Source organism: Borostomias antarcticus, assembly GCF_949987555.1.
Source record: "Borostomias antarcticus genome assembly, chromosome: 32".
NCBI lineage: Eukaryota > Metazoa > Chordata > Actinopteri > Stomiiformes > Stomiidae > Borostomias > Borostomias antarcticus.
The window spans coordinates 1,761,341-1,786,563 of NC_140265.1; the positions used below are offsets into that span (position 1 = coordinate 1,761,341).

The 25,223-nt window shown below is 51.3% G+C and overlaps 1 protein-coding gene across 1 annotated transcript in view; it reads right to left on the reverse strand.

The window, feature by feature from the left end:
* Positions 1-25,223, reverse strand: part of mgat5 (alpha-1,6-mannosylglycoprotein 6-beta-N-acetylglucosaminyltransferase) — a 72,190-nt gene that overhangs the window by 23,007 nt on the left and 23,960 nt on the right. The window contains exons 5-6 of the mRNA XM_084460415.1: positions 17,856-17,989; positions 3,340-3,489 (exon numbers count right to left, since the gene is read on the reverse strand). Coding sequence (XP_084316541.1) covers positions 3,340-3,489; positions 17,856-17,989 — 284 coding nt within the window. The remainder of the gene's footprint in view (positions 1-3,339; positions 3,490-17,855; positions 17,990-25,223) is intronic.

Genomic DNA, 25,223 nt, shown 5'->3' on the forward strand with positions numbered 1-25,223 from the left:
AGAGGAGGGAGGGGTAGAGGGGAGGAGAGAGGAGGTGAGGAGAGTAGAGGTAGGGTAGAGGGGAGGAGAGAGGAGGAGAGGAGAGTAGAGGAGGGCTAGGGGGAGGAGAGAGGTGAGGAGGGAGGGGTAGAGGGGAGGAGAGAGGAGGTGAGGAGAGTAGAGGTAGGGTAGAGGGGAGGAGAGAGGAGGTGAGGAGAGTAGAGGTAGGGTAGAGGGGAGGAGAGAGGAGGTGAGTAGGGAGGGGTAGAGGGGAGGAGAGAGGAGGTGAGGAAAGTAGAGGAGGGGTAGAGGGGAGGAGAGAGGAGGAGAGGAGAGTTGAGGTAGGGTAGAGGGGGAGGAGAGAGGAGGAGAGGAGAGTTGAGGTAGGGTAGAGGGGAGGAGAGAGGAGGTGAGGAGAGTAGAGGAGGGGTAGAGGGGAGGAGAGAGGAGGTGAGGAGAGTAGAGGAGGGGTAGAGGGGAGGAGAGAGGAGGTCAGGAGAGTAGAGGAGGGGTAGAGGGGAGGAGAGAGGAGGAGAGTAGAGGAGGGGTAGAGGGGAGGAGAGAGGAGGTGAGGAGAGTAGAGGAGGGGTAGAGGGGAGGAGAGAGGAGGAGAGGAGGGAGGGGTAGAGGGGAGGAGAGAGGAGGTGAGGAGAGTAGAGGAGGGGTAGAGGGGAGGAGAGAGGAGGTGAGGAGAGTAGAGGAGGGGTAGAGGGGAGGAGAGAGGAGGAGAGGAGAGGAGGGGTAGAGGGGAGGAGAGAGGAGGTGAGGAGAGTAGAGGAGGGGTAGAGGGGAGGAGAGAGGAGGAGAGGAGAGTAGAGGTAGGGTAGAGGGGAGGAGAGAGGAGAGGAGGGAGGGGTAGAGGGGAGGAGAGAGGAGGTGAGGAGGGAGGGGTAGAGGGGAGGAGAGAGGAGGTGAGGAGAGTAGAGGTAGGGTAGAGGGGAGGAGAGAGGAGGTGAGGAGAGTAGAGGAGGGGTAGAGGGGAGGAGAGAGGAGGAGAGGAGGGAGGGGTAGAGGGGAGGAGAGAGGAGGTGAGGAGGGAGGGGTAGAGGGGAGGAGAGAGGAGGTGAGGAGAGTAGAGGAGGGGTAGAGGGGAGGAGAGAGGAGGTGAGGAGAGTAGAGGAGGGGTAGAGGGGAGGAGAGAGGAGGAGAGGACAGTAGAGGAGGGGTAGAGGGGAGGAGAGAGGAGGTGAGGAGAGTAGAGGAGGGGTAGAGGGGAGGAGAGAGGAGGAGAGGAGAGTAGAGGAGGGGTAGAGGGGAGGAGAGAGGAGGTAAGGAGAGTAGAGGAGGGGTAGAGGGGAGGAGAGAGGAGGTGAGGAGAGTAGAGGAGGGGTAGAGGGGAGGAGAGAGAAGGTGAGGAGAGTAGAGGAGGGGTAGAGGGGAGGAGAGAGGAGGTGAGGAGAGTAGAGGAGGGGTAGAGGGGAGGAGAGGAGGTGAGGAGAGTAGAGGAGGGGTAGAGGGGAGGAGAGAGGAGGTGAGGAGAGTAGAGGAGGGGTAGAGGGGAGGAGAGAGGAGAAGAGGAGAGTAGAGGAGGGGTAGAGGGGAGGAGAGAGGAGGTGAGGAGAGTAGAGGAGTGGTAGAGGGGAGGAGAGGAGAGTAGAGGAGGGGTAGAGGGGAGGAGAGAGGAGGTGAGGAGAGTAGAGGAGGGGTAGAGGGGAGGAGAGAGGAGGTGAGGAGAGTAGAGGTAGGGTAGAGGGGAGGAGAGAGGAGGTGAGGAGAGTAGAGGTAGGGTAGTGGGGAGGAGAGAGGAGGTGAGGAGAGTAGAGGAGGGGTAGAGGGGAGGAGAGAGGAGGTGAGGAGAGTAGAGGTAGGGTAGAGGGGAGGAGAGAGGAGGTGAGGAGAGTAGAGGTAGGGTAGTGGGGAGGAGAGAGGAGGTGAGGAGAGTAGAGGAGGGGTAGAGGGGAGGAGAGAGGAGGTGAGGAGAGGAGGGAGGGGTAGAGGGGAGGAGAGAGGAGGTGAGGAGAGTAGAGGAGTGGTAGAGGGGAGGAGAGAGGAGGTGAGGAGAGTAGAGGAGGGGTAGAGGGGAGGAGAGAGGAGGTGAGGAGAGTAGAGGAGGGGTAGAGGGGAGGAGAGAGGAGGTGAGGAGAGTAGAGGAGGGGTAGAGGGGAGGAGAGAGGAGGAGAGGAGGGGAGGGGTAGAGGGGAGGAGAGAGGAGGTGAGGAGAGTAGAGGTAGGGTAGAGGGGAGGAGAGAGGAGGTGAGGAGAGTAGAGGAGGGGTAGAGGGGAGGAGAGAGGAGGTGAGGAGAGTAGAGGAGGGGTAGAGGGGAGGAGAGAGGAGGTGAGGAGAGTAGAGGAGGGGTAGAGGGGAGGAGAGAGGAGGTGAGGAGAGTAGAGGAGGGGTAGAGGGGAGGAGAGAGGAGGTGAGGAGAGTAGAGGAGGGGTAGAGGGGAGGAGAGAGGAGGTGAGGAGAGTAGAGGAGGGGTAGAGGGGAGGAGAGAGGAGGTAAGGAGAGTAGAGGAGGGGTAGAGGGGAGGAGGAGAGGAGAGTAGAGGAGGGGTAGAGGGGAGGAGGAGAGGAGAGTAGAGGAGGGGTAGAGGGGAGGAGGAGAGGAGAGGAGGGAGGGGTAGAGGGGAGGAGAGAGGAGGTGAGGAGAGTAGAGGAGGGGTAGAGGGGAGGAGAGAGAAGGTGAGGAGAGTAGAGGAGGGGTAGAGGGGAGGAGAGAGGAGGTGAGGAGAGTAGAGGTAGGGTAGTGGGGAGGAGAGAGGAGGTGAGGAGAGTAGAGGAGGGGTAGAGGGGAGGAGAGAGGAGGTGAGGAGAGTAGAGGAGGGGTAGAGGGGAGGAGAGAGGAGGTGAGGAGAGTAGAGGAGGGGTAGAGGGGAGGAGAGAGGAGGTGAGGAGAGTAGAGGAGGGGTAGAGGGGAGGAGAGAGGAGGAGAGGAGAGTAGAGGAGGGGTAGAGGGGAGGAGAGAGGAGGAGAGGAGAGTAGAGGAGGGGTAGAGGGGAGGAGAGAGGAGGTGAGGAGAGTAGAGGAGGGGTAGAGGGGAGTAGAGGAGGGGTAGAGGGGAGGAGAGAGGAGGTGAGGAGAGAGGAGGTGAGGAGAGTAGAGGAGGGGTAGAGGGGAGTAGAGGAGGGGTAGAGGGGAGTAGAGGAGGGGTAGAGGGGAGGAGAGAGGAGGAGAGGAGAGGAGGGGTAGAGGGGAGGAGGAGAGGAGAGTAGAGGAGGGGTAGAGGGGAGGAGAGAGGAGGTGAGGAGAGTAGAGGAGGGGTAGAGGGGAGGAGAGAGGAGGTGAGGAGAGTAGAGGAGGGGTAGAGGGGAGGAGAAAGGAGGAGAGGAGGGAGGGGTAGAGGGGAGGAGAGAGATGGGGAGAGTAGAGGAGGGGTAGAGGGGAGGAGGAGAGAGATGGGGAGGAGGCCGGCGTCTCTACCTTGGTCTCTCGGAGGAGGAACTGCAGGTCCCGCCCGCTCAGGATGCCGTGGTTCCTGACGTAGCTGGGCAGGTGCACGGGGCTGCTGCCGTGGACGGTGCCGTGCACCTCCGTGTAGGTGTGTATGATGTCCAGGTACTTCTTCTTATCCTGAACACACACGCACACACACACACACACGCACACACACACACACGTACGTACAGAGTATACAGGTCAATCGAGGTTCTCCGTACAGTACAACGGTTTTTATGGTTTTATCATTATGGCACCCTCTGCCTGACCATCTGACTGAGGTGTGTGTACTGTATTGTGTGTGTGTGTGTGTGTGTGTGTGTGTGTGTGTACGCGGAATCCTCTGACAGGATCAGAAGGTCGGTTGCGGAGGACTGGGGTCTGGCGTTACTGTCGTTCTTCTCTGATGTCACACGACCTTAAAACAACGCCACGCTCCCAACAGATTTACACGTGAGGGCGCCGGACCGGTAATCACCACTACGCCTCTCCGACCGGGAGGAAGAGCGCTCTGCTCTCACCGAGGGAGACGCCGGCCGCCGCGTCTCACGGACCTGAATTAGTCGCCCGAAGCTAGATAAACGCTAGAGATAAACGCCGCTGCCGAGTGGGCGGAGACACGTCGCCATGGCGGCGGAGAGGATAAACACCCCTCTGAGAGATGACTCGGGGAACGACAGGGATGGATGGAGGGAGAGGACGGAGAGAGAGGAGAGGAGAGGGAGGATTTGGGCGTTGCGGCAGCGACAATGAAACAAGATGCCGTTAGAGGTAAACCTTTTGATTACAGTCACACACACACACACACTGCAGCGTGACGACGTCAACACGACAACTAGCATTCAGACGAACACTACCGCCATCACCATCCACACTGGAATAAGGCCTAATGTCTTCTGAGTCCAAATCATTCATTCCAATTATTAAGATCCTGTCAACATCCTCGGGTGTCAGATTACACCTTTCAGATGAGAGCTAGACGTTTCACCTCTGCTCTGCTCTGACAACTCAACTCCGTAATGATAGCCTTCCGGTTAAGAGCTGTCTACACACTCTCTCCTACACACACAGAGTGGGCAGCGGCCTTGCTCTGAAATGCAGCCCGGTAACCCCCCACCACCACTCCCCCCCCCCCCCCCCCCCCAACATGAAGGCATCCTTTGATAGCGGAGGTTGGGGAAGAACAAAGAGCTGCCCCCGTCAGTGTGTTCCTCTGAGTGTGTCTTACGAGCGCCCGTCGCCCGGGCCCCCAGGGGCCACGCCCTTATCAGATAGACTCGCTGAAAGAGGAGCCTTGGAGACGCGGCGCCGCAATTAGCCAGCAAAATCTCTACTCTCTAATCCTTTCACTCCTGGGAGGAGGAGCTGGGGAGAGAGTGTGTGTGTGTGGAGGGGAGGAGGGGGGGGTTACGGTTGGTGGCTATGGAGACAGGAAGGTGTAAGTGCGACATGCATGCGATTTGTATGCAATCACTCAGCCATGCACCACCAGTACACACACACGCAAACACACACACACGCTCACACATACACACACACTCACAAACAAACCCGGGGGGCTGCGTGGCGAGCTCCACAGACAGACGCAGATCCAGGCTGGTTCATCAACCCTCATATGGCAGCACATCACCCCTCGCCTGGAACACCTACACTGGCTTCCAGTCGAATACCGCATCATCTATAAACGACTCCTCCTCACCTATAAAGCTCACCACGACCTCGCCCCACAATACCTTACTGACCTCCTCCATCATTACACTCCCTCACGGAATCTGTGGTCCGCCAACTTGGGTGTCCTCACCGTCCCTCCCTGGACAGCTTCACCAGGCCCCAACCCTGGACAGCTTCACCAGGCCCCGACCCTGGACAGCTTCACCAGGCCCCGACCCTGGACAGCTTCACCAGGCCCCGACCCTGGACAGCTTCACCAGGCCCCAACCCTGGACAGCTTCACCAGGCCCCAACCCTGGACAGCTTCACCAGGCCCCAACCCTGGACAGCTTCACCAGGCCCCAACCCTGGACAGCTTCACCAGGCCCCAACCCTGGACAGCTTCACCAGGCCCCAACCCTGGACAGCTTCAAGTCTGCACTAAAAAGACACTTGTTCACCCAGGCCTTTGGTAGCTAGATTGGTTGTTGTTGTTGTTGTTGTTGGTGTTTGTTCTTGTTGTTGTCTCTTGTCTGTTTATTGCTCTGATGTAAAGCGACCTTGGGTTTCATGAAAGGCGCTATATGAATTTAAGTTATTATTATTAGGTGAGCTAGCTTGTAAAGCTAGCCCAACTTTTGATATTCCCACTATTTCTTTCTTACTTATTATTATTCTCCGTTTTTTTGAACCTCAACTACTTTTTCATACTTTGTGCTAGAAACTTCATTCAAACTGAAAAATGTTCATGATGTTTAGCTCTTTCCCAGATCCATTTTTTATAAATTTAACTTTTAAAACTATTTTTTGTCCCATTGAAACTGCTTGAAACTGCTTTTGGAATGTTTAGAAACTTTGTTTTTAGAGTGGTGGCAGCAGTTGCTTTGAAAATATTCACACATTTTGTAAACTGCTGGCACTCCTACAGTTTTGAACGCTCACACATATTACAGGTATATATTAAAATGTTCACAGGACTGTGCTGATTCATACAATGTCAGTATCTAAGCTGTGTGACGATTTGTTCGGCAACTGCGCACCACATTGAAACGTATGGCGACACTAGATTTTGAGCTGCCAATTTTGTATTTTTACTCTTTTTCTAACTTGTCGCTATGCCTACAGTTTTAACAGCTCATACACATTATATATCGAAATGTTCACACAACTGTGCTGATTCGTACAATGTAAGTATCTAAGCTGTGTGACATAGTTTTCGCTGTGACGATTTGTTTGGCAACTGCGCTCCCCATTGAAACGTATGGCGAGTGAGTCAGTGAATTCTGTGTGTTCTGTGCTTTGGTGCTGTAGAGCTGTGCTGCTGTGCTGTGGTTGCTATGGTGACAGTTCACTGGAGAGAGCTTTAAGAGGCCCTTAACTACTTCTTCATACTTTGTGCTAGAAACTTCATTCAAACTTTAAAATGTTCATGATGTTTAGCTGTTTCCTGGATGTATTCAGATTTTTTTTTTTTTTTTTTTTTAGTAATTTCACTTTTAATAGTAATTTTTGTACTTGCTGGCACTCCTACAGTTTTAACAGCTCATACACATATGTTCACACAATTGTGCAGATTCATACAATGTAATTATCTAAGCTGTGCAATTTATAGTTTTTGCGTTATGACCATTTGTTTGACCACCATACTCACCATTCAAACTAATGGTGCTCCACTCTAGCTTTTGAGCTGCTAATTCTGAATTTATACCTGTTTTCTAACCTGTTACCACTCCTACAGTTGTCAAGCTAAATGGACATATCTTAAGATGTTCAGCTGGTTCCCAGGATTCCTATGATGTAAATATCTAAGCTGTGACATTTACACTTTTTGAGCTGGAGCTGTCTGAAGCTGGTCATGCTTTCCCATACAAACAATAGATGGAATGTTCAGAGTGTCAGTTGTGATTTGAACTTGGATGCATGCGCAGCCTCTCTTAAAGGTACAGACACCCTTTATGACTACTGTAGGATTATATTCCTACCTTCAGATGCAGTGGGGCGCCGCAGTGGTGAAAAGTGAAAGTTTTTATTATTATTATTATTTTTAATATGTATACATAATAATTACTCATTTAAAATCAAAGTTATGGTCTGGTGGTTTAAAAAGTGCAATACCGTGTAATATATAAAATATAAACCATTACGTTTGTTTATATCTCTCTTCTGTGAATGAGACCTACAGTATAGCCCAGGGGTGATAGATTTTCAGCCCTTTCCAGTGCATTCAACAAAGCGAGAACATAACAACGGGATAGTAACCCTTAGCCAATCAAAAATATCTCATGGGGCTGAAGATATTATCACCCCTAGTCAATTAGCGTTCAAGAAATAATATTTCCCCAAGCTGGACTGCGTTGTCTCGTTGCGCCCTCAAACACAGTAAATTGAGGCTGCTTGATGCCGTCTCACTATTTAGCAATGATGATGAAATAGTACTTGTTGTAAAATAATGTGTTAGTTAGCTACATTTTCTAAGATTAGTGTAGCTTATTGTCATAAAAACTGTAAGGTTCTTTATTATGATCTCCATGTCTGATAAATGGATGAGCAGGTGATGCTTGCTCACGTTAGTTAACAAGTGGTAGCTAGTAACATTAGCTATGCTGTGTTAGTGCAACACGTTAGCTAGTATACGATTAGTTGTAATTGCCATAAAGATGGGAAGGTTTTTTGTTAGCTATGATCTCCATCCTTAATAAATAGATGGCTAGCAAGAAGGTGACGTTTGCTAGCTAACAATCCCAATACCCCCCCTTAGCCCTAGCCCCTAGTTTTGGAGAGCCCTCGACTGGGTAGTGGCCCTTCAGAACGGAGCCACAAGGGATAGGGGTTGAAATCTTTACCTAAGAAATGGGACACCACTCTCTACGTCTTCAATCAGAATTTTATTAGTTGCCTTAGTCCCTGGGATGTTACAGTAGGATTACTATTATTATAGTGACACATCTGACCAAATTCCAGGACGAAACAAAACAGATTAATCACTTGTACATCGAGGAAGCATGTTTACACATCGGCTGTTAACGTTAGTCCTGCCCATAAAAATGCACTGATATTAGATGAGCAGGGAAGAGCAGAAAGATGCTAGCCTACTGGATTATTTTTCGGACTTCATACACTGGACATGGAATCAACTGTCACTCAAAAATCGTTGTTTCCACAACGTTATATTGATTCGATTAGATTCAACATTGCACCGTAGCCTACAAGTAACTTACTGGATCCACATCAAAACGTAATGAAATGCCGTTGACATCGTACAGCGAATAGCGTTTTTTTTCTTCAGAAATGCGTGTCATAACGATCCAATGACATGTTCCTTTGCATCTACGTTAAACTAAGCTTTTCCATGGATTTTAACATTTTTGAATGATTATTTGCGAAGATATTGGGCTTTTTCACCATGGTTTTTCACGGCACTGGCAGCCATGTTTCATATCACTGCTTCGGTTCGCAAAGCATTGTGTGAATTTTCATCACCCCTCGGTTTCAAGTCAGCATCTGAAAACTCTCGTTTTGGAGGGCTGTTTGAACGTCCACTAGCCCTCGATATGCTCCCTAGTCCTAGAAGCTAAAAGGAATGGGCAAGCCCCCAGGATTCGAAATCTAAAGTGAAGGCCTATTGAACCGCGCCATCTTGGCTAGATTTGTAGTCATTTGGCTATATCCGGTGACTTTTGTACTTGCGCAGTTGAGCTTTTCTGTCCGACGCGCGTCCACGAAAAAGTTCACCTTTATGTGAAATGTAGACGCACGTTCCCGGCTCTCCCGGCTTTGATTTAGCAATGAAAACCGGCTTGCATATTAAACTGTTTTTGTCAAATATATCCATTGGAGAAATTATTTTTTCATCCAGGCATCTTAGTTTAAATAGCAGCCACGAACTCAGCCGGTTATCCGAGATGCGGTAGCAGCGGCCAAAGCTCCTGCTGGCGGGGAGTGAAGCTCTTCAACTCGCCGGTCACTGGCTCCCTGGAGGAATTTAGCCTGGCTGCAATAACGTTATCGCGAACGGAATGAATACCATCTACTAGCAAACAAAACATGTTCAGTTATATTTAAACTGTTAAAACTAAGATGCCTGGATGAAAAAATAATGTCTCCAATGGATATATTTGACAAAAACAGGTTAATATGCAAGCCGGTATTCATTGCTAAATCAAAGCGGGGAGAGCCGGGAACGTGCGTCTACATTTCACATAAAGGTGAACTTTTTCGTGGACGCGCGTCGGACAGAAAAGCTCAACTGCGCAAGTACAAAAGTCACCGGAAGGCCAGAAAAGCACAACTGCGCAAGTAGTCAAATGACTACAAATTTGCCAAGATGGCGCGGTTCAATAGGGCTTCATTGTTGATAGCGGTCAGTGAATGGAGTGGCTGTATCCAGTTCTATTAATACATCCATGGGAATGGGACACACTACCCTACGCGTGAACGCGCAAAATGTAGGGGTACGGCCAAGGGCTAAGACTAAGGGGGGGTATTGGGATTGGGCCTTAGACAGTGCTAGCTAGTAGTAGTTAGCTAGCTAGCTAGCTATGTTAGCTAGCTAGTGCAGCACATACAGTGCTGTACTCTGCTATAAAGTTAGCTCCAATAACCTAACATGATAGGATTCACTAGCATTAATAGCAACTGGCTTTCTAAAATGACCGACAATTTTTAAAATGTTTGGATGCTAGCTAACTAATCAGCAAACTAGACTGACGTTACTCTACACTAGTTTGACAGAGCGGTGTGCTGCTTTGCCATTTTGTCATTCACAGGCAATCCTGCAAAGTCTACAGCCACCAGCCTCTGTCCCAGGCTCTCTCCATCACCAGACTGCCCCAAGCCTCTCCTCACCAGCCTCTGTCCCAGGCTCTCTCCATCACCAGACTGCCCCACGCCTCTCCTCACCAGCCTCTGTCCCAGGCTCTCTCCATCACCAGACTGCCCCAAGCCTCTCCATCACCAGCCTCTGTCCCAGGCTCTCTCCATCACCAGACTGCCCCAAGCCTCTCCTCACCAGCCTCTGTCCCAGGCTCTCTCCATCACCAGCCTCTGTCCCAGGCTCTCTCCATCACCAGACTGCCCCAAGCCTCTCCTCACCAGACTGCCCCAAGCCTCTCCATCACCAGACTGCCCCAAGCCTCTCCTCACCAGACTGCCCCAAGCCTCTCCTCACCAGCCTCTGTCCCAGGCTCTCTCCATCACCAGACTGCCCCAAGCCTCTCCTCACCAGGCTCCTATGCCAAAGTCATATGCCCTCTTTAATGAAATAATGTTAGATACAAATTGTTGGTGTTTCACCACACCTCAGCACCATAACTTAAATACTGTAGGGGATGATTTTTTCTTAAAGAACAGGGTAGTACACAGAATTACATTTTCATGTATGTGGAAATAGAGCTACCTGTCGTCCAGGTCACAGAGATGCTATTATTTCACTCTATCAAACAGTAGATTTAAACTGCGGTGTTCCACAGGGCAGCTGCCTTGGCCCGCTCCTTTATTCCATATTCACTAATGATTTTCCATCTGCTATTAGGGAAGCATCCCTGACGATGTAGCCGGAAGATTCTACTCTTCATTATGCCACTCCCACATGTTTTGAGCTCAACCAGGTTTTGACTAAGGAGCTTAGCATCATATACAATAGGATTAAGGTAAATAAACTTGTGCTGAACACATCAAAAAAGGTTACCATGATATTTGGCTCCAAGCATAAGCTAGCCCAAGATCCTAAGTCTTGTCATTGAGGGTGAAGTCATTCAACAAGTAAAGAAAATCAAGCTATTGGGACTCTGGCTTGAAAGTACTCTGTCTTGGTCCGACCATATTGATATTGTTTGTAGAATGGGTGTAGCAGTAGCTGCGGTCTTCTACAAACAATATCAATATCATCTTTGCTAAATCAAATTGTTTGCTCATTGGTTCTCTGTCATCTGGATTATTGCTCAGGGTGTGGCGGTCATCTGCCTCTAAAAGCCTCGACTGTGCTGCTCATCTGGGGCTAATGTGGCTGAAATGCATGTGAAACTAAAATGACTGTGTGGAGAAAAGGTTGGCAGACAATTTGCTTGTTTTCTTTCATAAGGTCATTCACACCCAGACACCTGAATTCACGTTTAAGACAATAAAATACTGTATTGTTCAAATACACACGCATGCTACCAGAGCGGCCAGCAGAGGGCAGATGACTACCTAGAACAAACTCTGAAAAACACTATTATTACAGGGCTGTGATGGCATGGAACAGTTTTCCAAGTGACATCCGTTTAATTAGTGGTAAGGCTTGTTTTAAAAGTATTTGAGTTACGTGCAGTCTGACTTCAGAAACTTGTTTTGTCAGGTTTGTTATTCATAGTCATTCTAGTCAAAAAGCTTGTTCAATAACATTCAACATAAGTTGCAAATTTGCCCCCCTACTGGGGTTTGGTTTCCAAACTTTCAGCCCCACCTATTATTTTTTGCACCAGCCGCCACTGTTCAGATGAATGATACAGATTAGATGTAACTCTAAACAATCTGGAGCTCAAGGCTCTCAAAACAGTGGAGATGATTGTAGACTTTAGGAAGAAACCAGCCACCCCGCACGCGCACACACACACACACACACACACACACACACACACACACACACGCACACACATTAGTATTCTAAACAATCTGGGGATGAGTCTCACCACACACAGTCTTCACTGGTGAGGGCAGGTGGGTGGCCCGGAGAGGGGTACACTGTTCCCCACCTGCTATGAAATGAGGGGGCAGAGTTTCGTCATCACGCCACTAACCACGCCACGGACCCCTCAATTCAGCCTTTGAGTGAGCTAGAGACGCACGGTCTTCGCCGGTGGGTGCATGGAGATTGCCCGGAGGTCACTGCACTGCCCTCGACCCACTGTGATCCGAGGGGGCGGAGTCTCGCCACCACGCTACTATCCACGCCACAGGCCCCACAACTCCGCCCCTGAGTGGGCTAGAGACACATGGTCTTCAGCGGTGCGGACAGGTAGGTGGCCAGAGAGGTTTACACCGTCTCCGAACCGGCTCTGACCTGAGGGGGCGGAGTCTCGCCACCACGCCACGGACCCCCACAATTCAGCCCGAGTGGGCTAGAGACGCACGGTCTTCGCCGGTGGGTGCATGGAGATTGCCCGGTCTGTAGTAGTACTAGCAGTAGCTGTTACATACAGCTGCAGCAGCTAGCCCACCTCACATTTTCTACAGGAAATGTACTTTCTAGTTATTATTATTATTATTATATGTGAGTTCAGGAGAGGAGAAGAGGAGAAGAGGAGAGAGGAGAGGCGAGGAGAAGAGAGGAGAGGAGGAAAGAGGAGAGGAGGAGAGGGGTAAGGAGAGGAAGAGAGGAGAGGAGGAGAGAGGAGAGGCGAGGAGAAGAGAGGAGGAGAGGCGAGGAGCAGAGGAGAGGAGGAAAGGGGAGAGGAGAGGAGGAGAGGCGAGAAGCAGAGGAGAGGAGGAAAGGGGAGAGGAGAGGAGGAGAGGCAAGGAGCAGAAGAGAGAAGGGAGGAGAGGAGGGGGGTGTGTCTTAGCCTCGTGAGACCATCCAGATCTCGCCAGCTCACATTCAGTTTGTCTCCGTTGTCTCAGTCTGGACCTCCCCGTCTCAAACTATTTCTCTCCGATTACGTTTTGACTGTGCCAATCAGGGATTGTGTCATGACTGCTGTTCTGGCCCCCACCGCGTCACATCAGCGGACCCCCACCACGTCACATCAGCGGACCCCCACCGCGTCACATCAGCGGACCCCCACCACGTCACATCAGCGGACCCCCACCACGTCACATCAGCGGACCCCCACCACGTCACATCAGCGGACCCCCACCACGACCTCCTGTAGCACAGATCCTATGTGCCAGGGACTCCACATGTCAGGTCCAATTAACACTGCACCCCCACCCTGCTGCTACGCTAACATTACCATGCGTGTGTGTGTGTGTCTCTCAGTGAGATGTGTCTGGGCTGGTGTATATATACTAGAGATGCGAATGTCTATGCGATATCCGCATCCGCGGGTGGGTGGGCCAATAAAAATCAACATTGTGATTCATTTCGGGTGGATTTGTCAGTTGTATTCATATTTAATAACTACTATAATTATATATATTATATTATAAAAACTGTGAGAAAGCGCAAGACCTGCCAGCAGCTCACTGAAATACCCTCGACCACTTCGTCAACCGAGATCTTGTGAAAACGAGTCTATAATCTTTAAATTGTTTAAGTCAAGAAAATGCTCCTATATGAAAAGCGAATGAGCAGGAACGGCTGGACATAATTTAAATGTAAATGGGTTGGGGGCGGGTCTCTACATATTAGAAGATAATGACGTCGGGTGGGTGGCGGGTGGATGATTGATGAGTGCACGCGGATTCGGGCGCGCTCAAACTCCATCTGCGCATCTCTAATATATACTGATCGGTCTTTGTGCTGTCAGATGGAGTGTGTGTGTGTGTGTGTTAGGGTGTGTGTGTGTGTGTGTGTGTGTGTGTGTGTGTGTGTTTGTGTGTGTGTGAAGGACTGTGGGTGTTGTCAGATGGTGTGTGCGAGTGAGTGTGCGAATGAGTGCGCGCATCTGTGTGTGTGCGCGTGTATGTGTGTGTGTGTGCGCGTGTCTGAGTGTGTGTGTGTGTGTGCATCTGTGTGTGTGTGTGTGTGTGTGTCTGACTGTCAGACGGTATTAGCGTCCTTGACCTGGCATCCTTGACCTCTGATCTGACAACAGGGCTTCTAGCTCTCTCTCCCCCCCCTCTCTCTCCGTCTCTCTCCCTCTCTCTCTCTTTCTCCCCACTTCTCTCTCCCTCCATCCCTTCCGGGGACCCTGCCTGTCACCCTCTCCGTCACTCCTGTGTTCTCCCGGCGCCCGAACGCTTGCCAAGACAGCCTGATCAACGCTGCTGCAGTGTCGGACAGCATGGCGAGACAGACGGCGCCAGAACCCCCCCCCCTTAGAAAAACAACCCAACAAACTGGCGTGCCGGCCGGTCGCCATGGAAACTGCTCCTTGAGAGAGAGGGGCTCGAGTCAACACGGCCCACAATGCACCTTAACCCTCCATAGCAACCGCTGCTGTACAGACGCCAACGGTGCGTTTTTCTAAACCGATGTTGGCGTTCAATCATCATCACAGGCGAGCGGCCAGATCGCCGCGGGTTTCGCTTCACGAGATCTCAGTCATTGAGAAGAACTGCGCTCTCTCTCTGCATGACGTCTCTCGATAAACACGGCACGCGATGGCGGAGGGGGCGGGCACCAACAACAGCGGCCACCCCTCGTTAGGGGCGCGCGGTGACGCCATGTGAAGCGAACGCCGCGCCCGGACAGATGGTTCCCCTCCGCGATCCGCCGTCCACCGCTCTTGATTTCAGCCTCTGGGAGAGCACGCGACCGACCAATCACGACGCTGGGATTCTGGATGTGCCGCTCAGCCGCTTTGTCTGAACCAACCAAAATGGCGGCTTGATCAAAAGCGTGTGGTAATGAACACAGCGGGGAGTCTGATTAGCACCTAATGTTTATCCAGCGGACACTGGCGGAGCTCACAGACAGAGCGCGCCCTGAACAGCTGACGTTGGAGAGACGGCCAGCCACACACAACGCAAGCCGGTCGCTCCGACTGGGATTAGGTGCTGGCGTCTGCGACCAGGCGCCTGCTGGGTCACGTCGCCACAGATTCTGTTCGCTCGAGGCATGCTGCCTCCGGAATTCTAGTGAAACGACTGGATGTTCTCCTCGCCACATTCAGACGAGACGGGGGGGCGAATGAGCAGATACGCACGCGAGCGGCGAGTGTCGTTCTAATCGCTAAGCTGTTCCTCATCATGTCTGAGACAATCCCACAACGGTGCCTCTGGCTCTGCACGATCGCACGAGCAGGAAACAGAATATATTATCACTCTGCTGCAGAGAGGGAGGGGGGAGAAGAGGAGAGGAGGAGAAGAGGAGTGGCGGAGAGGAGGAGGGGGAGAGAGGAGAGGTGGAGAGAGGAGAGGGGGAGAGAGGAGAGGTGGAGAGGAGGAGGGGGAGAGAGGTGGAGAGAGGAGAAGGGGAGAGAGGAGAGGTGGAGAGAGGAGGAGGGGGAGAGAGGTGGAGAGAGGAGAGGGGGAGAGAGGAGAGGTGGAGAGGAGGAGGGGGAGAGAGGTGGAGAGAGGAGAGGGGGAGAGAGGAGAGGTGGAGAGAGGAGAGGAGGAGGGGGAGAGAGGTGGAGAGAGGAGAGGTGGAGAGGAGGGGGAGAGAGGTGGAGAGAGGAGAGGTGGAGAGAGGAGAGGGGGAGAGAGGAGAGGTGGAGAGAGGTGGAGAGAGGAGAGGGGGAGAGAGGAGAGGTGGAGAGGAGGAGGGGGAGAGAGGAGGAGGTGGAGAGAGGAGAGGGGGAGAGAGGAGAGGTGGAGAGGAGGAGGGGGAGAGAGGTGGAGAGAGGAGAGGGGGAGAGAGGAGAGGTGGAGAGGAGGAGGGGGAGAGGAGAGGGGGAGAGAGGTGGAGAGAGGAGAGGTGGAGAGAAGAGAGGTGGAGAGGAGGAGGGGGAGAGAGGAGGAGGGGGAGAGAGGAGAGGGGGGGAGAGGAGAGGTGGAGAGGAGGAGGGGGAGAGAGGAGAGGTGGAGAGAGGAGGAGGGGGAGAGAGGTGGAGAGAGGAGGAGGGGGAGAGAGGTGGAGAGAGGAGAGGTGGAGAGGAGGAGGGGGAGAGAGGTGGAGAGAGGAGAGGGGGAGAGAGGAGAGGTGGAGAGAGGAGGAGGGGGAGAGAGGTGGAGAGAGGAGAGGGGAGAGAGGAGAGGTGGAGAGGAGGAGGGGGAGAGGAGAGGGGGAGAGAGGAGAGGGGGAGAGAGGAGGAGGGGGAGAGGAGAGGGGGAGAGAGGTGGAGAGAGGAGAGGTGGAGAGAGGAGAGGGGGAGAGAGGAGAGGTGGAGAGGAGGAGGGGGAGAGAGGTGGAGAGAGGAGAGGGGGAGAGAGGAGAGGTGGAGAGAGGAGGAGGGGGAGAGAGGTGGAGAGAGGAGAGGGGGAGAGAGGAGAGGGGGAGAGGAGGAGGGGGAGAGAGGTGGAGAGAGGAGAGGTGGAGAGAGGAGAGGGGGAGAGAGGAGTGGTGGAGAGAGGAGAGGGGGAGAGAGGAGAGGTGGAGAGAGGAGAGGGGGAGAGAGGAGAGGGGGAGAGAGGTGGAGAGAGGAGAGGGGGAGAGAGGTGTAGAGAGGAGAGGGGGAGAGAGGAGAGGTGGAGAGAGGTGGAGAGAGGAGAGGGGGAGAGAGGTGGAGAGAGGAGAGGGGGAGAGAGGAGAGGTGGAGAGGAGAGGGGGAGAGAGGAGAGGGGGAGAGAGGAGAGGTGGAGAGAGGAGAGGGGGAGAGAGGAGAGGGGGAGAGAGGAGAGGTGGAGAGAGGTGGAGAGAGGAGAGGGGGAGAGAGGAGAGGTGGAGAGGAGGAGGGGGAGAGAGGTGGAGAGAGGAGAGGGGGAGAGAGGTGGAGAGAGGAGAGGAGGAGAGAGGTGGAGAGAGGAGAGGTGGAGAGAGGAGAGGTGGAGAGGAGGAGGGGGAGAGAGGTGGAGAGAGGAGAGGGGGAGAGAGGAGAGGTGGAGAGAGGAGAGGGGGAGAGAGGAGAGGTGGAGAGAGGAGGAGGGGGAGAGAGGAGAGGTGGAGAGGAGGAGGGGGAGAGAGGAGAGGGGGAGAGAGGAGGAGGGGGAGAGAGGTGGAGAGAGGAGAGGGGGGAGAGAGGAGAGGTGGAGAGAGGAGGAGGGGGAGAGAGGTGGAGAGAGGAGAGGGGGAGAGAGGAGAGGTGGAGAGAGGAGAGGGGGAGAGAGGTGGAGAGAGGAGAGGGGGAGAGAGGAGAGGTGGAGAGGAGGAGGGGGAGAGAGGTGGAGAGAGGAGAGGGGGAGAGAGGAGAGGTGGAGAGAGGAGAGGGGGAGAGAGGTGGAGAGAGGAGAGGGGGAGAGAGGAGAGGTGGAGAGAGGGGGAGAGAGGAGAGGGGGAGAGAGGAGAGGTGGAGAGGAGGAGGGGGAGAGAGGTGGAGAGAGGAGAGGGGGAGAGAGGAGAGGTGGAGAGGAGGAGGGGGAGAGAGGTGGAGAGGGGGAGAGAGGAGAGGTGGAGAGGAGGAGGGGGAGAGAGGTGGAGAGAGGAGAGGTGGAGAGAGGAGAGGTGGAGAGGAGGAGGGGGAGAGAGGTGGAGAGAGGAGAGGGGGAGAGAGGAGAGGTGGAGAGGAGGAGGGGGAGAGAGGAGAGGTGGAGAGGAGGAGGAGGTGGAGAGAGGAGAGGGGGAGAGAGGAGGAGGGGGAGAGAGGTGGAGAGAGGAGAGGGGGAGAGAGGAGAGGTGGAGAGAGGAGGAGGGGGAGAGAGGTGGAGAGAGGAGAGGGGGAGAGAGGAGAGGTGGAGAGGAGGAGGGGGAGAGAGGTGGAGAGAGGAGAGGTGGAGAGAGGAGAGGTGGAGAGGAGGAGGGGGAGAGGAGAGGGGGAGAGAGGTGGAGAGAGGAGAGGGGGAGAGAGGAGAGGTGGAGAGGAGAGGGGGAGAGAGGTGGAGAGAGGAGAGGGGGAGAGAGGAGAGGTGGAGAGGAGGAGGGGGAGAGGAGGAGTGCTGAGCTGCGCTGTATCAGACCTCCTAAAGCTGGAGGTTCTGCCGCAGGTGTGTCAGCAGTGCGGATCTGGGTGAACTGTGAGATGCATCCTGGGATTTCCCCTGTACAACTGAGCAGCATGTCTTTGTCCTGTTCTACCTGTAAACTCCCAAAGGCCCCTCCCCACCCAGGCGGAGGCCGCACGCAGCCAACGCCGTGGCTTATCTAAACCGCATTAAACCGGTACAGACAATAAATCAAAAGAAAGACAAAAAAAGGTTCTCCCGACGTCCCACTGGGAGGTGAGGGGAGTGTACGGTACCTTCCAGAAGTTGTCGACCTTCCCGTAGACCAGCGACTGGTTCTGCCTCTTGATGTCATCGATGTGTCGGATGTCGCTGGCGTTGAGGTGCTGCTCCACCACGAAGCCCAGGAAGCTGTTGTCAGGCGTGTGGGCTGTGGGAAGGGTTATTACATTGTTATTACCTTCAAAGGAATCGGTGTAGTCATGTTCATTCATTTTCACTGCCCACGATAGGTCCGAACGCTTTTGTTTACGATCGATACACACCCTATCGCCCCAGTCTACGGGCAGGCGGTAAGAAAGGAACATGGCGCTCCTCCATGGTTACAGCCCGCCCTCATCGTGAGACGGCTGATGGTAACCATGGTTACGAGGGTCACGCGGGGGGGGTCCGCAGGTCAAGCGGGCGGCCGTGACTCGGCAGAGTCCCCCCCTGAGCACCGTCTGTTTGAAACCTCAAATTTGAAGACGGGCGTCGTCCGCCATCTTCCCAGGAGAACTACCAGCGTGGGGGGGATTATGGGACAGGAACACCATGTTGCTCAAACCAATAAAAAACAGGTTCTGCTGGTGGAAAAACGCCCCCACCCTCCGCCCCGATGCCATTGCCTCCCGGTGAGGGCGGACATGAGAAGGCTTATGGAGCATGTTTTACGGAGCAGGGTTTAAAACCTAGACCAGGGTTTAAAACCTAGACCAGGGTTTAAAACCTAGACCAGGGTTTAAAACCTAGACCAGGGTTTAAAACCTTTTGTAACTAAACGCCCACTTTTGATTGTTAAAAAAGTTCTGAGGACCACCTCCCCAAATACACGAGGAAAAAAAACAGTTTGCATCTGAGGGAACGTTTGCTAGCTACAGTACGTTAACTCAACACATTTGGCTCAACACCAACTGATGTGATTGGCGTGGTGATATTCAAACGTAACTGGTCATGGAGATAATGCATTTAAGTTTTATATGAAGCCTTGAGTATATTTAGATATAAAAATAACTAGCTGAGTAAATGACCAACCTTTATTTTATTTTTTTCTAACCATTTGGCAGTAGGCTGCCATTGACTCTATGGCTCACGTGATGGCGCTCTGCGGACCACCGATGGTTGTTTCTACATGACAATGACTAATCACAACAGTCTGCTAGGGAGGGAGGGGCTGAAATTTGACCTTTCGTCTACATCTTGTAATAATGACCCAGTGTCTGTTCATCTCCGACCTGTACACACAGGCTCTAGGGCTGGTTGTACAATGAAATTCATACAGCAATACATCACAATATGTTTTCCCGCGATACTGTCGATTGATACTATCGATTTTCCGTGGTACATTATCGATACATAAACAAGGAAAATAGACAGAGCAAAGCAGGGAATAGATAGAGGATAGAATTCAGTCGTAGATACATAATATTCAGTCATAGATACATTATTCATGTTGTAAATGGATTTAAAATGTCCTTACATTCCCTCTGCCCTCCGGATCACCTCCAGGGAGCAGGGATGGAGTTGTATTTTCTGCTGTATTTTAACATTTTCAGTAAATTATGTATCGCAATGTATCACAATATGTATTGTATCGTATCGCAATGTATTGTGATACAATCATGTCGTGACCCATGTGTTGTGATATGAATCGTATGGTGAGGTCCTTTGTCAATACCCAGCACTAATAGGCCCAATACCTGTGCAGAAACCAGTAAAGGATAGCCTAGGTGAGATTCAAGCCAACGTCCTGATCAGTGTAAACCACTGGTAGCCAGAGAGCACCTCTAGTCATCAGCTTGGGAGGCCGGGAGAGGTGGAATGCTGGAATGTACCAAGCAGCTGAATAATCACTACAGGAACTAACCCAGCCCAACCCAAACTAACCCAGCCCAACCCAAACTAACCCAGCCCAACCCAAACTAACCCAGCCCAACCCAAACTAACCCAGCCCTGACACAAGGGAACAGGCTGGAGCTGTTGTTGTACCAGAGCACAACAGATAACACCTCAACCCTAGAGCTGCCACTCGACCGTGTTCAGCAGATGTCACCTCAACCCCAGAGCTGTGACTCAACCGCATAGAGAGAACTGTCTGGAAGCAAACAGTCTGGCAGCATTCAGCATGATGTAGTGGCAGTCTTTACATAGAGTAGCTTACTGCCTTAGACAAACTTTGGTGACAAATTTGTTTTTGGTGGGCACACAAGGGGTGTGTGTGTGTGTGTGAACAGTGGCAGTCAAATGTTGGCTGAGGTTGTTTGTGGTCTGGTTGGCTGCCAGAAGAAAACATCACAGACTAGAAAAACCGCATAGGCGGTTGCCTCCGCCCAACAATGCAAGTTGCAGTTAACCAAACAAACCCTAACCCTAACTAACTGCTAACCTAACCCAAACGCTAATGCTAGCTAACGCTAATGCTAACTATAATGCTAACACTAATGCTAGCTAGCTAAAGTTAGCGTTAGCTAGCTAGCGTTAGCCTTAGCTAGCTAGCATTAGCATTAGCTAGCTAGCGTTAAAAAGTGCCTTTTGTGATGTCATGGTAACCTTGACCCGTGACATTTGAATACCAAAATTTAATCCAATTAATCTAATTCCAAGTCCAACTGGACATTTTAGCCAAATATGTACAAATTCTGTCAAGCCGTTCTTGAGATATCGTGTTCAGCAGGCCAAAAACACCTTTTGTGAGGTCAGTGACCCTTGACCTTTGACCCCCACAATGTAATCAGTTCATCCTTGAGTGCCAATGAACATTTCTACCAAAGAGGAAGAAATTCCGTCAATGCGTTCCCGAGATATTGCATTAACAAACATCGGACGGACGTACGGACAACCCGAAACCATAATGAATAAAAAGAAGGAATAGAGTATCAACCATGGGTACTAGACTACTCACTAGAGACAGACCTGCTTGTCTCACACCTTCCATTTTATTTGTAACCCCTTTTTGTTTGAGGGAACCATCTCAAAGTGCTGCCAGGTGAACAGGTGTGAAAGCAACACTCCACCCTGACCACTCGTTCTCAATCTAGAGTGGGACGAGAATTTAGAACATAAGGTGAGATAGGATGTAGAACTTTAATTTAGTTTGGTTTAGTTCCTATACTGTACAGAACTTTGGTCAACCACGGCTGTTTTTAAATGTGCTTTTTAAAAAAAAACTTGAGTTAAGTTTAACGATCCCCAGGAGGGGAAATTTGAGCATTACAACAGCAGAAAGATAGAGCAGAACAGAAGAGGTACAGGATAAAGTAGAGAATCAATAGTTCACACAAAATGTGCATCAGCACAAGTTGTCCAAGGTTTAAAGAAGAACTCATCAAAGTCTCTCTGGGGATCCAAAAGCCCTGCTGCGGATTCGTTAGAAAAATAACTCTTCCATCCATCTGCTGAGCTCCACATAGACTTCAGCTGCTTTCATGGGTCTTTGGACAACTCGATAGGTTTGAGCAGCAGGATTCAGAGTGCCAGCCAGTCCACCTGGTAGAGCCCAGAGAGTCCGAAAGAAACGAGACGTCCTCAGACACGACAGAGTATACCACACGTAGTCTCTCAACACGTAAAATAACCAGTGCTGGATATGGATGTGAACGTATGTAGCTACATGTCTTATGTTTGTAATGCCAAGGCGCGTGCATTGTTTTGTCTTGGGAAGCATTCCCTTTTATGTTGACTCTGGAGACAGGTAGAATTCTGCAATACGAGGGCCTGTGAGAGAACAGGGGATACCGTCCACGTGAAAGACGGGGGATGGTTGTGCTTTTAGCCTTTAAGGACAACCTGTGCGGGACACAGGACCGAATTGTCTTTAAAAAGGACCTGTGAGGTCGGGATGTTTTTGTGATATGGGTATGTATGTATGTTTGGGCCTAGATATATATATATATTCTAGGGAAGCGTTGTTGGTTAGGTCACTGTGATAAAATCAGACAGTGTGTGACCCAGCAGCAGAGTGCTGGGGCCGTTCTATCTCTCATGTCCCGACTCAGCCCCTCCCTTCAGAAACACCAGTGTAAAAACTACAGTAAGCCAGTCGCTTGACTACCAGCGAGAGAGGGAGAGTAGGCTAGGGAGGAGGAGTCAGAGGAGGAGATAGAACATCCGTCAATGACGGGCCGAGGTCAATGACGGGCCACTGCAGGGGACGGGACTGACAATGCCGTCAGATGAAGACAGCGATGACGAGAGGTTAAAGGAGGAGCCCGAGTTTCCGCTCCCCCGGACAAGCTTAGGAGAGAGAGGAGGGATCGGGAATGCACTACCACCAGCTGCTTCGAACTTGCGCCCCCTACGATCGAGGGGTGTTACTGTCGGTGCAGATGGCAATCTTGAACGCTGGTCAGCTAGTGTAAAACATCCACGCGATGTAGATGATGTGAACATGGCTCAGGCCAGACACCCGTTGATCGGTGACACTAACTAAATCACCATCAAGGTCAGGAGAATAGAGGAGAAAGCCAGAGCTCCACAGATCCCATTCAGAGCTCGGGATGACAAACGAGAGCGCTGTCATTTTTGTGGGAGCAGAGGCCGTTGGAGAACAGCTGTTCCAACTTTATACACGGCTCCCCATTATCAGTAGATGCCTCCGCTCCGCATCCGAGGCTGCCATGTTACAAAAGTCAGAAGGCCTGCATGTAACAACCACCTTGAACGGACGCCAAAACATAGAGTTCCTCCTTGATACGGGGGGGGGGGGGGTGTGGCTACAGTCACTCCTCATCGCTGTCTGGAGGGAACACACATCAAAATGAGAGAGCGAAAGCAAGGCATGCATGGTAGCATGCCATTCCTGCTGGAACTGGGACCTGTGTCTCTCACGACCTCTGTGTAGGTGGGACCGGTAGGATAACCCCTACTGGGTCTTGATTTGTTGACAAAAATCAATTCATCCCTTCATTTCCAACAAGGGAGAGTCAAATGGAATTTGAGTCGGGTAAACAAACCTGACCTAGCAGAGCTGCCAATCTGGGCAAAAGACAAAAATGATTGTGTGCTTCTGAAAATGGAAGCGGTCCCCTTCACAGGCAGGCCTCCTCCATGTACTCAGTATCCACTCTCCTCACACGCGGTCGAGGGGATCAAGCCACTCCTTAAAATCTTTGAGGAGAGAGAGGGTTTCTGAAGAAAACTCACAGGGCTTCCAGCAGCCCAGCATGGCCTGTGTTGAAACCTTCAGGTGAATGGCGCCTCTGTGTGAACTACAGAGTGGCCAATGAGTATGTGGATAAGATAGCGCCCCTAGTGGCAGACCCGTCCACCATTTTTAGTGCCCTGAAACCTGAACACCAGTGGTTTTCAGTCATCGACATGATGCAAGGCGGTCGTGACACCTGACACAGATTAAGATGAGTACGTCTCAAAGTAAACGTACCCTCATAGATTGGATAACTTGTAGAGCCAAATACTCCAGACTAAAAACAAGCTTCAGACCTAGCACCCCAAAATCAGGGACAGTCGTGGCAGCTGTTGTTCGAGCAGAGCACTTGAGCTAAAGATCCACAAGGCTTAGGTGTGGGGGCCTACTAAAAACACAACGCAGAGCTGAATAAGGACAATAATAAAAGACAACAAAAGTCACAGTAACCCTAACCCTAAACCTAACACTTGGGAACTCTCCGAAGACACTTGAGGAAGACTTGAGAACTCTCAGAAGAGACTTGAGGAAGACTTGAGAACTCTCAGAAGAAACTTGAGGAAGACTTGAGAACTCTCAGAAGAAACTTGAGGAAGACTTGGGAACTCTCAGAAGAGACTTGAGGAAGACTTGAGAACTCCCAGAAGAAACTTGAGGAAGACTTGGGAACTCTCAGAAGAGACTTGAGGAAGACTTGAGAACTCTCAGAAGAAACTTGAGGAAGACTTGATAACTAATTTCCCTGTGAAGGACATCGAACCAATTCGATACCCGCTTGTAAAACAGTAAAGAGGCAGTTGGTCTAGAGGGGCTACTGTACCTTGATGACCCCCCAGAGATACAGTAAACATCACTTCAGGATGTCAGGATGACATTTTTACCCCAACAGCAGCTTATACTGTACCTCCACTGCTCCAGTAATGTATGTTACTTTTTTTCAGTCAGACAACAGTGTTTGACAACCAAGTCTTTAAACTCTTCTGAGAGTCGATGCGAGGGAGCTGATTTCTCTCTGGATGTTAGATGCATTTGTATTCTAGCACCAACTGATTTGGCCGTGGTGAAATCCACTCGGCTGTTTGTGTGTCCGGCTGCTCAGACGACTGGAGCCAAGACACTTCATCATGACAAGAGGCTGGGCGAGGGCGTTCAGCAGCTGGACTGAGAGCGAGCGGAAAAAGAGTGAGCTCATTGAAGGGGTGTGTCCTGCTAGGCCAATCGCCTGTCTGAACAGCGTACAGATGGGATGGTCATGCTCTGAGAGAGAGAGAGAGAGAGATAGAGAGAGAGCTGTTGGGAGAGAGACTGGAAAGAGAGTTAAAGAGGAGGGGTGTGGAACAAGAGAGAGGTAGAGAGAGCTAGAATTAGAGAAAGAGAGAGAAAGGTAGTGAGAGAGAGAGCACAGCCACCACACATTGACCCTCCACACACTCTCCTGGTGTCAGGGCGGGTGAAACAGGAGCCCTGCTGGAGGACATGCTCAGACGCCTCGGGTCCCCGGCCAAATGGCCATGGCAGAAAATACAAACACCCTTTCCCGTGTGAACACAGCGTTAGTCTTTTGCCAAACCAACCAATCATCAATTGAAGACAGCAGGGCTCTGTATCAGTGCGCAAAAACGGTTAATCTCCGTTTTTTTGGCGACTCTTTGGTCAGGTCTGTTTAACATTCTCTCATCTTTTACTTCGTACATGTAATATACTCGGACTTGCTGGCATGGAGCAAAGTCGGTCATAACTGAGCAGAAAATACCTCGGTAAAGTTCTAGATGAAGTTGGAAACCGTGATATTTTTGACTATGGTGTTGAGACGCTGTCCACACAAAGCACTGCCGCACACAGATGAGGAGGGAACAGGAGGGAAGCAGTCTGATGGGAACAACGACGTTTCGCTTCAGTGCCATTGAAAAGGACTGTGAGCTCACCAGGAGGAGAGGGAGGGGGAACTCCTACACTACAAATCCATTTCACAACAGGTCACATGGCGGACTGAAACCAAACATCCACTCATTTTCACGGGAAAGAAACAGAATACAGAGGTGACTCAAGAAAGGGCTGATATTTTTCCTTGAGGGCTGACTGTTGGAACGTGGCGTTTACGGGTCAAAGATAGGGCTGGGTTGAAAAAAATCAATTAATCAATTCTGAATCGAATCAAATGATCGATTCATGAATCCCAAAATCAATCTTTCATTTAATGAATGAATGAATAAATGAAGGAATGAATAGTTCATTAATTCATTCAATGATTCATTTTTGGAAA